The following is an 18,216-nucleotide window of genomic DNA, read 5'->3' on the forward strand; positions in this document are numbered from 1 at the left end:
TAAAGCTAAATATCACCTTTGCAAGGTTAACATTTATTGAACATCAGTTTGCCATTATTGAATATCAAAGACAGATTAACGGTCTTTTATGATAAAATGCTATTAAAATATGGAATAGTGTTTTTGTCCAATCAAATGCACTTTCATTATATCTACCACTTTAACATTTCCTTGTTTGTTTATCAGAATATACATTTAGGTAACCAAGGTCAAGTGTGTTTCTCCATGTTGTTACAGGAAGAGATATAGTAAAGTGCTGTTTGATTTATTATTGTCATTATTAGCAGTATTGGTAGCAGAAATAGTAGCAGAAGCAATAATACAAGGACACATTTCAATGCACCAGGAATATTCTTCGAAACCACAAGTCATCCTTGACCAACTGCCATATCCCGGAGCAACAGAGTAAAGTACCCTCACAATATAGGCAATAAATCTGTGTGTTATATGTGCAATTGCTGGATCTAGAGTACTGTGATTTATTGGCTTAATATGAATTAACATGGTCTGGAGTTACTACCTATTCTTTTTGTAAAGAAGATGTAATGAGAAAGAAAATTCTGCATGGCTGGTTACTACTGGAAGAAATGAATAGACACACTTTGATAGATACACAACACTCACAGGACTTTTGAAATCGATACATAGGTTTAATGTGAACAAATTAAGCCCATGTATTGATTGCAAAAGTCCTGTGAGTGCTGTGTCTCTATATCAAAGTGAATATTGTAACTCATTTGTTCCTGTGGGACTTCCAAAGCCATTATAACTATAGAGAACTATACACAATGCCAGGCTCTCTCTGCCCTTCATGTCTGTGGTTTGTTGTAATGTGCTCTGTATGAAGAGTCAAAGTTTGCACACTATTGCTATATTCTTAGCTAGTGTATCCGTATTCTGATTGTATTAAGGAAAAATGACCAACCTTCTGTTTAAAAGTCTGAGATAGTCTCTGTTCAGATTTCTTTGCACTTCTCCTAATTTATCTTTATGGCTCGTTTTTACGTTTTGCATTGCAATAGGGAATACACTCCCAGCTTTATCAATCTTAGTTAGACAGTTTTCTTTCCAAGATTTCTCAGTCATTACGGGCATATCATCTAACCAGCTTCTTTCCCATAGTACAAAGAAAAAAATATTAATTTAGAAAATTAAAGCTGTGTGCATACAGTCAAGTGTATGGCAAGCTCTTGTTTGTGTATTATTTTTGAATTTCTTTTTACATAGGGCTTTTTTTTTTGCAGCTAGGATGTACTGGTACTCAGTACCAACATCTCCAGTACTGATACTAGCACCTCCAACATAGGCCCTGTATGCAGAGCAATTAAGGATCCAAATGTTAACTTAGTAACTCTATTAAGGACAAAAGATAGGCTGTACTTGCTACAACTGCTTAGTGACACCCAACAGTCTATGAGCACCCCACTTCTACCCAGGTCATTCAGCAGCCCAGGCCTATAGGTAATGGCCTCTGGCTCTAGATTGTCTGGTGAAGAGGGAGCGGAAGGCGAATTTCGGAGAGGAGATCTGTATTGGGGGGAGGTGAGCTTTGCACTGGAGGGATTTGGATTAGTGCAAGTGCAAGTATGTAGATTGTGTACAATGACAAAATTACTTTAGTTTAGAATAGGGTGGAAAACTATGCAACTTTTGCACACATGTCAAATGGTATACATTGTTTTTTTACATAGAATCCCATCAAACATCAGCTGTACATTGTAGAATAGAGCTGTTGCCTTTTAGTAGTTCCCTGTTGTCATATGCTAAGGAATTCTTTGCTTGTGTTTTGAAAACCTCAAAAAGTCGTTTGTTTGCTGGTTTTGTTATAAAAGTTCTGTACAATATTTAGAAGTAGTCTCCAATTTCCAAGGTTTGAAAAAGATCTAGTTCCTGTTTGAGTTTTCTGAAATATGCTTCATTTAAGTCTGTATATAATGGCACAAGCAGTACAAACATTAAGGTCGTGGTGAGATGGTACAAAAGGAACAAAAAGCCCACCTCTAAAATACAGCTGGTAACATTGGTAATATTGACTCTTTAATGTGATAACTATACATTTTCTGTGCTATACACCAGTGGTTAAGGGAAGACCAGTGGTTCAGCCGGCTTCTATCAGACGAGCATGCTGGAAAGCCAGCAGCCGACTGGCTCCAGATTAGCTTTCCCCGTCAATGGCCAAGAGCACTGACCGGAGTGTTCTGGTGGGGGGCTGTCCCCCTGTCAGAACAAAACAGCTCAGCGGGGGTGATCGCTGTACTAACATTGGATTCTTAGTACAACGGCTCAGACTGGAGCTTTAGGTTTTTACATTCAACCTGCTGAGTTGAATGAATAAAAACTGATAGTGTGTACTAGGCCTTAAGGAGAAGCTCCGCTTGTTTGCTCCCCCCTCCTCCACTGCCACATTTGGCACCTTTCAGGGGGGAAGGTGTTCGGCCCCCCTTCTTCTTCCCCCGCTGCCGGGCCATTCACAAAGAACATTGCACTCTTTTGATTATGTACTAGACATGTGCAAAGAATTTTTTTCGTTTTTTTTTGTTCTGTTTCGTATCGTTCCGTAGGTTCGTTCCCGTTCATTTTTCGTAAGACGCCCGTTTTCCTGTTCGTTCCCGTTCGTTTTTCGTACGACGCGATTTATTCGTATTCCGATCGTTTCGTATTTTGGTTACCGTTTTATTTTCGTACATGCGGGATGGTTCGTTATTCTGTTTAATTCATGTTCGTTACTTGTTAGACAATAATTTTCGTGATTTTTCGTCATTTTGTACTTTCGTAAATATATCGCGGGATTCGCGGCACTTTCAACACGCGGCTCATCCATATTAACTATTGTTAAGCCCCATACACTTGGTCAGACTTTTTTAACAACAAACATAAAAACGATCGTTTTACCGAACGTTCGTTCGTTTTTAAACTCCATCAGAAAACCATTTTTGGGTTCCAGGTTCAAAAGTCTAGCCAACTGATCTCTCCCTTCAGACGAAAATCCACAGAAAAGTTTATTTGGCTTTACTGTACTACTGTACTCAGCACAAAAGAGAAGCTGCTTCACTAACTAACTACACTCACTGTCCATTCAAAAAAACGAAAATTACATCTATAACAAAAGATTTGCATTCTGTATTTTGAAACCAAATTACGAACAGAAAAAAGGAATTCAGAATACAGAATACAAATCTTTTGTTATAAGATGTCATATGAACATACAAACAGAAAAAGGAATCAAACAAAATACAGAATGAAAATCTTTTGTTAGATGTCATATGAACATACGACTGAAAATCAAAATACGAACAGAACAAGGATTCAAACAAAATAAAGAATGCAAGTCTTTTGTTATAGATGTCATATTCGTTCTTTTGCCGTTTTCGTTTTGTCGGATTTTCGTCGGATCGTTCATTCGTATTTGCGGTTGTTCGTTATGCCACTCATTCGTAATCCCATCGTTTTCGTATTTTGGTGCTTAAATTTTTTCGTATGTACACATTATTCTGCGGGTACGAAAATTAACATTTTCGTACGAAAATAACATTCGTACGAACGGGAATGCACATATCTATTATGTACTAAGTACACACTATCATCCCTGTGACACCCTACCAAAGTAACCATCCTAATAAGGGATTTATGCTATCAAATAAATCCAGCCTTGGTGTGTCACTTCTGGTTTTGGTCTGTGGAACGCATCAGTGTCCCGGACTTCTTGATTTTAAATGCTGAACCTTTTCTGACACAATGTAAGTACATTTCTGAATATTCCAATAAACCTTTTGTTATTTTTACGGAATTACACTATGGGGCCCGTATGCTGTTGTTGTTTCGGCATGTGAGGAATCTGGAGAGACAGGAACCCACTGGAGGTACAGAGACAGTCCTATATCTGGATAATGTGAACAGCTGCATAGTGCTGTGAATGCTGGCTTACCCCTAGTAAGGGGAGGATTTGGTGGAGAGGGGCTACCATGTCTGAAAACCACCAATACTTCACTGGATTTGTGAACCCAATTACTATTGAAATATGGACAATTTTTTTGTTTTTCACTTTATTGACATTTATATTGTATCATAGCACATGTCACTTTTTTTCACAGATTATTGGATTGGATTGTGGATTATTGCTAGCACAGCACAATCACTTTATTGCACATTTGTAATGTTTACAGGGTTTTATGATTTATATATAAGGAATTATTATCACACATTTACCATAGGGTTGTTTACATGTTTATTGTTATATATTTTTTTCTCATTGCCATTACCTATTGCCTTCCTATCATTCACAGCGCATTTCGCGCATGCACAGTAGGGGACCGGCTGTGAAGCCACAAGGCTTCACTGCCGGTTTCACTTACAAGGGATGGCAGCACCCAAGAGCCAATTGAAAAATCGGTTTGGGTTCTGGCATCATCGGGTCCCTGGGCAGGTAAGTGTCCTAATAATAAAAGTCAGCAGCTGCTGTATATGTAGCTGCTGCCTTAACATTTTTTGGTAGGGGGGCTGGAGCTCTGCTTTAATCAGTGTTGACTGGTTTGTCTCAACCTTCTAACTGGCAATTTTGCTGGACACTTGGTCTAATAAAGAAAGTTGAATAATAAAAGACTTATTGGCAGAATCACCAGGTGAAAATAAAGGTACAGACATACCACAGACATACCACACTTTTAAGTACACAATGGTGTTTATTTACTAAAGCTGGAAAATGCTAAATCAGGCTCACTTCTGCATAGAATCCAATGAGCTTTTAACACCAGCTTGTGCAATTAAGCTTTGGTAATAAAACCTGGAAGCTCATTGGTTTTTATGCAGAAGTGAGCCTGATTTTGCGCTTTCCAGCTTTAGTAAATAAACCCCATTAAGTGTACTTAAAAGTGGGGTATGCCTGTAATAAGCCTGAACAAAGAAAACAAATGCACCCACCATATTTACATATTGATAAGCTGCAATGTATAACATTTTTGGTTGTGGATTTAATACTACTTTAAAGTTAATATGTGAAGTGTTACAAAATTTCCAACAACCGTTTGTGAAAGGCTTGTTGAAACAAAATAGAAGCTTCTGATAAAGTGACTTTTTAAATTATATTTTTATTACTGCTAACACTACTATTACTACTAAATCGTATCCCGACTTCTAATACATCATGCATTAATAAGGTGTTGTAGGTTGCCAGACATCACCATTTTCACAAAGGCCATTACTGATTTATCTATGGGCCAGGTATGTCATAATTCATGCATATTATAAAAATGTGACACCCTCCAGAATTCTCAGCTTAGAGTAAAAGATGACAATTTCAGGGGAAAGATCTTGGTCACAAGAAGCATGCCATGGTTTTAATATGTTGACAGCAATTTTTGGTAGACCACATTTGACAGTAAAAATACCATAATATAAATAGTCGTAATAACTATTTGTACGGTATTCGTAATTATTTTTAACGTATACATGTTTATCATCTTCTGTCAAAGAACTAGAATTCTGCGTGTTCAGTTACTGAAAAGTCTAATGTTTATCTGTTTGATTAATGAAATTGCTATATTTGTTTGTAATCAAAATAAAAAAACAGCACTTTTTGATGACTTAGCCAGCTATTTGAAAGACAAAACGAATGACCCTTTCCGTAGGATTTATTAACTATCTAATTTATACAAATATAATGAAAACAAAACCCTAGGCTTGCGCTTTAGTGTCTTTGTTTAACGTTAGAAATACAACTTCTACCCTTATTAAACATTCCAGAGAATGACACTTCTGTTAATGTAATCATTGTCAATCTCTATCAAGCAAATTTATTTTGACATAGGTCATTAACACTCCTGTTTCCTGTGGACAGTTTGTTGTGTGATAATGAAGAATGCATCTCTAGATTAACAGTTCTAAAGAAGAACATATTTCTTAGTGTCACATGTAATACAATAGCCAACTGTGATGGCACCACATTCCAGCCTTTCTTCTCAGTGATGTATCATATTGCAAAAGATTTAATGTACAATACAAAATGGAGTAAAGTGCCTATACAGTGTTTAAAAGTATACTCATGGGCTTATAATTAAGTGCTGCTAAATATGTCTCATTATAGCATACTACAACTGTGTTTACACAGGGCATGCTTTAGAGAAAATCCAATGCATTTGCTCTAAGGTTGTCAACTAGCTTGGTTCAGTGAGGGAAAAACCTTAACGGACATGGAATAAAAAGATCATGCAGGTATTTGTTATGTGACTCCAAGCCCTGCCATTGATATGTTCATTGCTATATAACTTCCAATAACACCAAGGGATTGAACCTGCTTCAGAGGCAGAACTGATAACTAGCTAAAGCTTGGTAGGGCAGGTTACTTGTCAGCCCTGTGTGAGCACAGCTCCTAAAGGTAAGACTAGATTCTGCTATGTCTCTTCGTAGCTGCTGATTTATTTTAAGAAAAGCAGAAAATAGAATGCTGACAATATTTTTCTAACCGTGTTTTTTTTCCATCCAGCTTACTGCTATTAACAGCGTTTCGTTTAGCAAGCAAATACTTTATTTGCATGACTACAAATGAAAAATTATCAAAGGACCATTACATTTTCAGAGCTAAAAAATATATTTATACATGCAAGCAATTTATTTCAAGTGCCTAAAACACTTTGCAGTCGAAAAAACTGAACAACTTGTTCTACACCATCATCCATTCAAAAAACAAAGATTAATGTAAGCATTATAAGCATGGATAGTAGAACATGTTAAAGTGAACAGGTACTTAGTCAATTAAATTAATTTTAGACAACCTGTATTTGTGCACTGATGCATATCTTAAAATAATACCACCAAAAAGCATTTTATTATGCATATTTTACGTGATTCAACAAGTGGCATACATATGACTGTACCACTTTCATTTGACTGATAGGTAAAAGATTTTAAAAAACCTCAGACATTCTGGGGGTTATTTACGAAAGGCAAATCCATTTTGCACTACAAGTGCAAACTACAAATGCAAAGTACACTTGGAAGTGAAGTCTCCATAGATCCGAGGGAGACATGCAAGGAAAATAAAAAACAGCATTTTAGCTTGCACATGATTGGATGATAAAATCAGCAGAGCTTCCCCTCATTTCAGATCTACCCCTCAGATTTACAGCGACTGCACTTCCAAGTGCATTTTCAGTGCAATTTTGCCTTTCGTAAATAACCCCCTCTGTGTCCTTATGAGAAATCCAGGTTTAGTTGTAGGGAAAGAAATATCACACTCTTTAACCCAAAAAATGTACACTTATGCCATATTTGTGATCCCTTTTCTGTTATGGCTAGTTTAAAAAAGATCATTATTATTACTTTTATTAAGTGCAGATATTGACTACTGGACCACATGGAAGTTGCTTCTCCAGAATGATCTGTCTTCTGTTTAGGTCCTAAACCTTCCTAATGGCATGTTTATCATTTTTGTGACTATATCTATCCACCCAATTGATGGTCCTCTTTGTTTTCTCTTCCCACCATATTTGTTTTTCTCAATAAGTTGGCTCTTCATAGAATAAAGTTTCCTTACCCAAACCAAACTGTGGGCCACACAAGGAATATTGGAATGAGATGGACAGTTTGTACACTGACAAAAGTTGTTAATGGTTTTATGTTTTTTTTTTTTCATCTTGTCCATTAGTAGTTGCTAAACTGATATTGATTATCAATGGAGCCATTTTTGCCCCATACACCTTACGATTCTTAGCAAATTAGGTCTAAAACAATATAACCTGCTAACACTAAAATATGGCGAGATGTTCCCTCTCTTGAGAAAGCCATCACTTATATTTATAATAGCATAATCTCATATCTTTCACTTTGTCATTTTTAATAAAGTTTAATACAGTAGTTTCACTGTTTTACAGTTGTGGTCCTGCTTCTCATTGTTGGATAGCATACAGATTTTTGAATTAGTGCATCTGAGTTACCTCTCAAGAGGTAATGCTCTGTTTGCATTTATGTTTTAATCAAAAATTGTAATTAGCTTCAATGCTTAAAGCATAATTCTTTGAATGTAATCAATTGCCAAGGAGCTGGCTTTTGATTTCACGCATACAGAAAGTGAGAATTCATCAAGAAAATATTGAGCAGTTAGTATTGGATTACTGACTAAGAGCCGAGCTCTGCTGTGACTTTGGGTGTTAATGAAACTTTGTTCAGGAGGTGACATTATGACATGACATGGTGCTGTCACTAGCTATTTGTTTTAAAAGGATGCTGTCTTTCAGACAGGGCTAGTTATTCAGTTGTGTAATGGTCATCAAATTATAATTTTTTCAAGATATCTAGACAATATCTTTATGAATAGCTGAAGTATTTATATAATTTGCATGTACATCTTTCTCTAATCATGTAATGAGTTGATCTACTGTAAATGCAAAATAGATATTTAAATTTCTATGCCTTATTTGAAGTACATGCTTAATTTTTTTCATCTTCAGGTCTCGCAGCATGACATACTTTTATTAATCAAATTCTCTGTAGAAGATATTTCTGAATAATTTTTTTATGTATTCTCTAGGCAGACAGCTACTAAAATAAGGCAATGTATTGGAATATATCCAGTGTTTTCTGTAAGCTTAAGTCACAGAAAATAGTTTGCCATTTGTTTATGGTCACTAGATGGATTGATTGAATGTAAAACCTTGCAAAGCACTTACTTGTTTTCAGAGTGCCCTTAACTGTTGATCCAGAACATTAAAGTATTGCAGAAACAGCTCACCCTTTGATCCTTAAAAGTACTTGTATATGCCATATTTTTTTGCACTTAGAAATTCTACAAAATACAGGTGTACAGCTGTGGCTTTGATTACTTCCACTAATGCCAAACCAAGGACTTATGAAAAGTTGTTTTAGAACTGCAAAGACCCTCTTTCCATCCATAATGCACATATGCTGTTCAACATTTGCCAAGTGAGCTCTCTATTGTATCTGAATCATGCCATGAACATTGGGAAATGGAACAAAAGTTTTAATTCCACACTCTAAATTCTTGTAGCATTGCTGGTCTATCAAGGCTAAAGTACAAAAAGTATGCAATAGAAAATATTGTTAACAAATAATTACAATTATTGCTTTACTTGCAGTCCTGTACTGCAGAAATTATTACTTAAAGTTGGTTACAATGGGCAAGAGGACATTTTTCTTATAGCACACTGTGCATACATTATATTTTTAAAATGTAACTCATAGCCCAGCTTCCCCCCACCCCAATCAATTGATATATCCTTTCCCAACCCAGTACATATACACCCCCCAAAAGCAAATAACCCCAAATATATTTATCCTCTCCAGCTACTGGACAATGATAGCAAAACAATTGGAGAAATAGTAATAGCAATCATTTAATAATCCAATACAGAGTCCCTAAGTCTTTGAATTCTGACTAATCACTGGCCAGTGAGTAATTCTACTGCAATTTTTGCTTGCAGTGGAACCTTTAAACTCAACGGTAGAGTGCTCAACCTTTGGGTGAAAATGGTTTGTAATCTACAATGGTAAATATATCTGTCCTCTCATTGGCTGGTTTCCTACTCAGAGGGAGGGGCTATACAGCACAAATCTATTCAATAGAGGAATGGGGACAGCTGTAGTAGGCCAGTGACTGTAGCAAAGAGGGATCCTTCTGAGAATGTCCTACTGTGCCTTACCAGCAAAAAGAGTGGTATCCTGCATTATGACACCCATTTTTTTCCATGCTGTTTCTAGCATTGCTATCTTTAAAGTTAAACCATTTTCAAAGTAATAGAGAGTCCCCCACATTGATATCAGTGCAGAATTCTTTTGATGGAAAATGCAAAAGAAAATATGAAGATGTGTGCAGTATTTCCACATAATACAACAAACATTTACTTTTCTTGATTTTGTTGGTTTTATTTTTTCATTTACTGAAGCCTATAAAAACCAATGCAAATATTATTGTCAAATATAGGTAACATAAAACATACAGTCCAATATGATATATCATCTGATGTCCAAATTAGAACATTTATTGTTAGGGGCAGGAAGAATGGGGGAAGAGACATGATAGGGGTAGTTGTGATTGGCATTGGGATCAGAGGGTGTTGCTTAACCTCCTGGGCGGTGTTCCCGAGTCTGACTCGGGGTGAGATTTTTGGGCAAGGATCGGTAACCCCGAGTCAGACTCGGGCTCGCCTCGCTGGATGTACAGGGAGTTTCACTTACCTTGTCCCTGGATCCAGCGATGCCACCGCGCTGTGTGAGCGAGCAGGACCTCGCTCGATTCACACAGTGCCTCCGTGTGACGCCGATCTCCGTTCCCTGCGACGTTACGACGCACGGGGACGGAGAACGGCGCCAAATTCAAAAAAGTAAACAAACACTATACATACAGTATACTGTAATCTTATAGATTACAGTACTGTATGTAAAAAAAACACACCCCCCTTGTCCCTAGTGGTCTGTCCATTGCCCTGCATGTCATTTTATATAATAAAAACGTTTCTTTCTCCCTGCAAACTGTAGATTGTCCATAGCAACCAAAAGTGTCCCTTTATGTCAAAAATAGTTTTAGATCAGCTAAAAAACAGCGATAATAAATTATAATCACTTGCAGAATTGTGCGATAGCGATTTGTGGGGAAATTCGTCATAAAAAAAAAAAAATAATGACAGCAACAATTCTGCAACTGAGCAAATTTCAGTGATTTTGATTTGATTACATTATTGAATAATTTTTATTATAATTATATTATTATTTGTTATATTGATTTATAATTATTTATTATATTATAATTTATAATTTTGTTTTTAAAAAAATTTCATACCCGGGATGCCTATTAGAAGCTTGTTTGGTCAGATTTAAGTGAGTTATTTCTAAAAATGACAGACCTACAATATAAAACGCCAAATTTCCTTGCAAATAATGGTACCGCTTTCAGCATGTTTTTTCTGAAAGAATCATACCGCCAGGGAGGTTAAGAAATGGAGGGATGGGGGAGGATAGAGTTAAGAAGGGGGAGTATCATCTAGGTCCAAGGAATGTTCAACTGCATATAAATATTTAGCAGTTTGTCAGAACTGTATCCAATAGAATCATGCCATTCACTCTGACCAATTGTCAGAGGGGTTAGTTGTTCAAGTGCTTAGTATACAGGCTTTGTCTGCATTTAAAAGATACATTCACCTCTGCAACATGTTTTTAGGGAGGAACATGTAATATGCTCAAGCATCTGCCCCCTCTCTCACCCCGCTCTCCCCCTCCCTGTGACAACGGGCTGTGGATCTTCTCCCTGCACTCGCTGTCACTATTTGAAAACAATGTGGCTGTGTGGGGCTCCACTTATTCGGCCGCGTTTCCTGTGAATTTCCTGTGAGTTTCCTGTGAGTTTCCTGTGAATGAATGCCTACCAGTACTGTTAGCCATTGCAGCTGACAACTTGTAGTTTCAAATAAGCTGAAAGGGCACTGGTGATCGCTCTCGTAGTCCATTGATCTTGAGTCTGCTTTCAGATGACTGCCTTCCTGAGGTATGAACAGACAGTTATGATGAGTGTATGCAGGAGCTTGACATTGCACCCATAACCTTTTAATTTCTGGTGCAAATCTCTGCCGGCTCTTTAGGAAAACATAATAAATGCACATTATCTTTACCTCCAAAAAAAGTGCATTTATTATTTTGTTTTGATAAATGTGAATTTATCCTTTAACAAATGCCACAACAGATAGTTGATGAAATGGCTTCCCTAAAACCTCCTGTCCCATTTGCCCTGGAATTGGGTATAGTAGATCTTGGCCGGAAGATGCTCTGGGTAGTGCAGGAGATGCAGTGAGTGCAGGACAAAATGTTGTGCAGAAGGTACTGGCAGATGCAGGATCTTGAAGCATAGTAAGGCAGGAGTCACCAACAACTAGTATCAGATGAGCAGAGAAGGTACTGGATCAGCAGACAGAAAACAAGGTTGGGTCATAAGTCGTGTTCAACAATGGAGTATTGGGAGCAATCAAAGTCAAGATGAATGTGGGTCAAAATACAGATGCAAGCACAGGGTCTGGTCACAGAATTAAACATTAAAAAATGTTTTGGTTGCAGTGCAGGAGTGTGGCTCCTCAAATATATTGTTAAAGACATTACTTTTATCAGATATAAGCTGGAAAAAGTTTTTTGAAGGCATTTTGGCTTTGACAGGTAGAATAAGCGACATAGAAGTTACTTATGTTAAAATAAAATGCTTATACACTGGATGATACTGAAAAACAATTATGTTTGAATAACATTCGAATTGTTGGAATTCCAGAGGAAAACTAAAGTGGGTAATATAATGGAGTATATTGGAAAAGGCTTCTCTTTGTATTTGGGAAAGAAACCTTTACTTCTGTTTTGTACTTTGAGAGGGCACATTGGGTCCTGATTCACCTCTCCTCAGTTGGAGAATTGTCAGGGATGATTTTTATTTGACTATTAAACTAAAAGGATAGAAGCATTATCTTCCAATAGCATGCGTTTTTTTACAATATTTCAATAAAAGATCTTACTGGAACCAGATTTTTCTTCTGTCAAAGTAAAAGGCCAAGTTCCAGGAAATAAAAAAAAACAATTGCAAAAGATAAAATTGCTAAGAAAGAATTGCTGCTAGGAGAGAAACGTATTATTTGATACACTAGCTGTTGCAACTTCTTGGTTGATAGAAAAAAAATTAAAACACTTATGATGTTTTTTTCTAGGATAATAGTATATTTGGAGATGCTAAGAGACACCCATTTTTTTTTTTTTTATGTCTACTTTATAGCATAAGGGAGTAACGTGTAGAATGGAGACAAATTGTCCCTTAAAATTATTGCATGAAGGTAAAAAACCTTCTTTGTGCTGCCCCCCCCCCCCCCCCCAATATTCACCTAAGCTCTTTCTCGGTCCATCAATGTGCATGGGAGCCTTGGCTGTCCCAGGTCTCTCTCTCTCCTCATTGGCATGAAACACAGCTGCGAGAGCCATTGGCTTCTACTGCTGTCAATCAAAGCCAGTGAGCCAATGAGGGGTGAACAGAGGGGTGGGGCCAAGCCACGACTCTGTATCCTATTGATGTGCTCTGTATCCTATTAATGCATAGAGCTTGGCTTTGGAGAGAGCACACTCCAGTTTTCCCATAGCAAGTGGCTTGCTTTTGGGGGCACTGGTCAAGGGGGAGCCAGGATCACCAGCGGGGGAATCGAGAAGAGGAGGATTGGGGCTGCTCTGTGCAAAACTGAGCAGGTGAGTATAACATGTTTGTTAATTAAAACAAACAAAAAACAACAACCTTTAATATAACTTTAGTGTGATTATAACAAAATATAGTTTTTACCTTATGTTCCCAGAGAAAGGTTTAAGTGTTGGGGTTTTTTTTTTTTTTTTTTTTTTACTTTTTGACCCCCTTATGTTGAGTTTGAATGTCCATTTTTATAAAGGTAGAATGAGATTAGTTTCTTCTTTGGTTATATGGGGTTACTGTATAAAGTTTGATGTAATTTAATTGTGAGAGGGGGACATTGATTTTAGGGTGGAGCTATTTTGCACTATAATTAGTATAAACTTTACCATTTCATTTAGTGTATGCAAGTTATATTATTGCATATGTAACTATATTTTCACGACTGGGAATGGTTTTATCGAATTTGAATAATCTTATGTATGTGGTTGGTTCTTGGAATATGCAAGGAATGAAGCCATTTTCTATACGCTGAAACAATACCAGCCTGACATATTTTGTTTGCAGGAAGTGCATGTTATGCCAGATACAGTGACATATCTGCAAAGTATAAATTATACAGTATTTAGGCTGTACTCTCTTGTTACTCTTCATATTCTCATACTGTTAGTAGACGTATGCACAGGCTGGTAAATCTTTTTCACTCAGAAAGATATTTCATTCAGATATTCTTCTTCTGTGATGTGGCCGTCTAGAGGCCTATACACTTTTAGAATCTTTGTATGTGGATTTTTCTATGGGGGTTCAGGGGAAATTGGCAATGTTCCATTACATAAAAATATTGTTGCAAAAGTTGAATTTGCCGTTCTTTGCTAGGTATAGTTTATTTATGTATTACAGGTACTTATATAGCACCATCAATTTTACAGCGCTTTTACATATACAGTAGTTTAGTGTTTTTCAAACTTTTTTCAGTCAAGGCACCCTTTAAAATTATAGACAATCTCAAGGCACCCTTCAAAATTACGGACAGTCTCGAGGCACCCCATTCTAAAATGTAACAAAGTATTCTAATAGATTTACATAATGCAGCAACATCCACACGTAGGGCACGCAAAGTGATTTATTCTTCCAAAGCACATGCACTTTTGCACACTGGTACTGACTAGTACTCCAATGTTTCCTTTATCCCTCAACTTCTCTCCATCAGTCAGCTAATTTCACCCCAGGGCTGAGGGAGGGTGGCACAAGAGGTTCAAACAAGGATGCTGTGGAGGCAACAGACATCTTCCTTATCAACTGATGACGTCAATGGTTGTTAGGATGCCAGTGTCTGGAAAGTCATAACGATGCATAATGAAAACCTGTGCCTTTGTGTAACTAAAAGGCAGGCTTGATCTACCTGCCGGCTTTTTTGATCAATTGTTAGGCATTTTGCCAAGGCACCCCTGAAGAAACCTCAAGGCACCCTGGTTGAAAAAAGGCTGCAGTATATTGTACATTCACATCAGTCCCTGCTCTGAAGAAGCTTACAATCTAAGGTCCTCAAATCACGTTCATACATACACATAGGGTATAGTTTAGACAGGATCCAATTAACCTACCAGTCTATGGAGTGTGGGAAGAAACGCACGCAGGCACAGGGAGAACATGCAAACTCTAGGCAGGTAGTGCCATGGCTGGGATTCAAACTAACCACACTAGTGCTGCCTAGTGTAAGTGTTAACCACTTGTTAATGGGGACTAAACCCATTTTTTTATGGAACTTCTAGGATTGATAAAAATTGAGAACTTTTATGATGGTTTTTGCAGGGATAATGGTATGTTTGGCACTGACACCAGTCTTGATCCTTTTTTTGTGTAGAGTAGGCGGCATGTTGTCTCTTAATGTGATTATAACACCAACTCAGGGATTGATCTTTGTCCCCTTATGTTCCTGAGAAAAGATTTAATTGTTTGTTTGTTTTTTGTTGTTTTTTTACTTTTCTTCCTTCTTGCTCTTAATATTGAATTTTAATATATTACTATGAAAGTGGAAAGATACTACATTTCACCTTGATTATATGGGATTTTGTTATGTACAATGTGTGACAAAATTTGATAGGAAGGCTATTGATTTTGGAGTAGATATTTTTTTTTGCACTATATTGTGAATAAACTTATACTGTATTATTGTAAAATAATTATTTATTTTTACTTATGGGAATGGTTATTTAAGTGCTCTTTTCTACCTGCTGAACAAATACCGGTCTGTCATATTTTGTTTGCAGGGAGTTTGTGCTATTGAAGATACAGTGAAGGATCTACAAAGGATAAATTATACTCAGGCTGTATATTCTCGTTGCTCTTCATATTCTTGTGGAGTTGGTACACACAGGGGGTTATCCACAAAAGGGATACGCCGGCGTATATACTGATATGCCGTCGTATCCCTGTTTCTATCTATGGAACTGATCCACAGAATCAGTTTACCATAGATAGGCAGAAGATCCGACATGTGTAATTGAATTACACTGTCGGATCTTAAGGATGCAATTCTAGGCCGGCCGCTAGGTGGCGAGGCCATTGCGGCCAGCCTAGAATATGCAAATGAACACTTACGGCGATCCACGAACGTTCCGACGGGCCCGTCGCGCTAAATCTATGTCGTTTACGTCGAGTTACGCCGCGTAAAAATAGGACTGAGTCCTATTTGACTAAGCCCTATTAAGTATGGCCGTCGTTCCCGCGTCAAAATTTTCAACTCTACGTCGTTCGTGAATGGCGCTGGACGCCATTTACGCTAACGTCTAAGCAAATGACGTCGGAGCGACGTCAGTTAGCACAATGCATGTCGGGTAAGTTACCCGACGGAGCATGCGCAGTACGTCCGGCGCGGGAGCGCGCCTAATTTAAATGGGAATCGGCACCTAACTTGGGAGATTTGCGGTAACTTAACTCTGAAAAGTTAAGTTGCGCTCGGCGGCTGTGGATCTGGCCCACAGTGTACACAGTCTACTTGTATTCAGAAAAATATGTATTCTAATGGTGGACTTTCTTTTGTATGGAATACTAGGTGACAACAAATACTTAATTATCTTTACTACCTATAAATATCTATATCTTTACTCTTTATTTAGGTTAAGTGATGACAATTTTGTGTTTCCAATAGGAGATTTTAACAGCAGTATAATGCCGGAAATGGATATAAATTTATTTTTCTACTGGGATATTGCTTTTAGTGGTGTTTTTTCTTTAGTCAATTGTAGCAGGAGCTCAGATTAATAGACATATGGCATACACTACCGTATTTATCGCGGTATAACGCGCTCCCGCGTATACCGCGCACCCCTAAAGTGGCCCCCAATCCTGTGGAAAAAAGTTTTTTTTTTTTTTTGTACTTACAGTTTTGGTGTCTTGCGCGGCGTCCATCGGCGGCCTTGTCGGGTCCGGCGTTCTTCTGCGGCTTCGGGTGTCCTCTTCGGCGGGTCCGGCGTCCGTCTTCGGCGGGTCGGGTGTCCTCTTCGGTGGGTCGGGTGTCCTCTTCGGCGGATCGGGTGTCCTCTTCGGCGGGTCCGGCGTCCTTCTGCGGCGTCCTCGCGTCATCCCCGCTCGTTTCCCGCGCCGAGTTTGAATACTGCGGCGACATATACAGAGCGCAGTACACTCGTGTATTGTCGGCAATGCTCGGCTACCCACGCTGACGTCCTGTACGTCCAGGACGTGAGTGCGGAAGGAGCCGAGACTGCCCGACTATACCCGAGTGTACTGCGCTTGGTATATGTCGGCGCAGTATTCAAAACTCGGCGCGGGAAAGCGGGTATCGGCGTATACCGCGCACCCGCGATTTTGCCCTGATTTTCAGGGCAAAAAAGTGCGCGGTATAGTCTTATTCTAAGTCTTGTTTAACTATTTCAAGGATATATTTAGCAATTAATTTTTCTAATATAATTCCATTGATTTGCAAGATTGGCTATATGGCTGGGAAACATTTGATCATTCTCCAATGATAATGCAATTTAAAATGAATTCCCTTTTGGTACCTACATCCTCCTCTTTTCATTCTGATTATAATTTTTTTTTAATGTGGAATAATTCACATCTTATCTTTTAATAATTTGTGATGGCCAAAAGGCATAAATTGGAGGGTTCCTAGTGATACAAAGTGTTTCTGTTAAAGAGACACACAAGTGCTATTTTCAGCCAGACCAGAAGCAGACTTTTAGGGCAAGTATTCCTATGTTATAATAGATTAACTGCTGTCCACAGCTTCATGAGTGTGTCTCTAAATCCTTGTGACAGACTTATCTCTGTCCTATTACTATCCTGCATGCACAGTGGCAGATAACTAGGTCTTGTCTACTGTATGTATGTAGTGGTCATCTTCCAATGAATTAGTAGGTGAACTTGTTTATTCCAATGAAGTTTATATATAACTCCTGTTATTTCAGTTCACCCTGCCCCTTGTAGTCTATAGCTGGTTTTAGCTTAGGGCACAATAAAGCCAGGTTAGGCATCCAATGGCCAGGTAGTTAGAGGCCTGACTGCATGACAAATTTGTAACTACTAGGGACTAAGACACAGAGTAGATAGACACCACAGTTCCTACTGGGGAGAAACTGAATTTCAGGCTGCTTGGACAACAGTTGGAGAATCACCCATTACCACTGATCTTGTCGTCTTGCTGCAACTAGATCAACCTCAGGGGCCCCTGCAACTGAACTGTGTGGCAATATTAATCTGGAGTTATCTTCATAACTATATACTGGGGTAAATGTACAATTCCACCTGCACTCTTGCTGGGCTCTTTTCCGATAATACCTGTTTGTACATTGGATTGGATTACTATCTTTTCTTAGATAAAGCTTGTATTATTTCCATACTGATGTACATCTATTTACTTATGGTTATTTGCTGGTTGCAGTAGTTCCTCTGCTCCCAATTACTTTAAATAGGTTACGGCAGTCCCCTCTGTTCAAAGAGGCCCTGTCCTGGGTGCAGTCACTGCCAACTTTATTATCAAACTCACTCTTTCACTTAGCACAGGTTCTGGTTCTCTCATTTACCTTCAGGTTTACAGAAATATCCTGTTT

The 18,216-nt window shown here is 38.1% G+C and overlaps 1 protein-coding gene across 3 annotated transcripts in view; it reads left to right on the plus strand.

Annotated features, from left to right (window-relative positions):
* Positions 1-6,120: 6,120 nt before the first annotated feature.
* Positions 6,121-18,216, plus strand: part of LOC120941714 (protein FAM240B-like) — an 80,238-nt gene continuing 68,142 nt past the window's right edge. Inside the window, exon 1 of one of the 3 annotated variants that reach the window (XM_040355324.1) lies at positions 6,121-6,207. In XM_040355324.1, the coding sequence (XP_040211258.1) occupies positions 6,202-6,207 (6 nt within the window). In that variant the 5' untranslated portion in view covers positions 6,121-6,201. Of the gene's footprint in view, positions 6,208-6,228; positions 6,371-18,216 lie in introns of those variants that run through there. The other 2 variants (XM_040355341.1, XM_040355333.1) reach the window with 2 other exon arrangements.

Source organism: Rana temporaria, chromosome 1 (genome assembly GCF_905171775.1).
Source record: "Rana temporaria chromosome 1, aRanTem1.1, whole genome shotgun sequence".
NCBI classification, from domain to species: domain Eukaryota; kingdom Metazoa; phylum Chordata; class Amphibia; order Anura; family Ranidae; genus Rana; species Rana temporaria.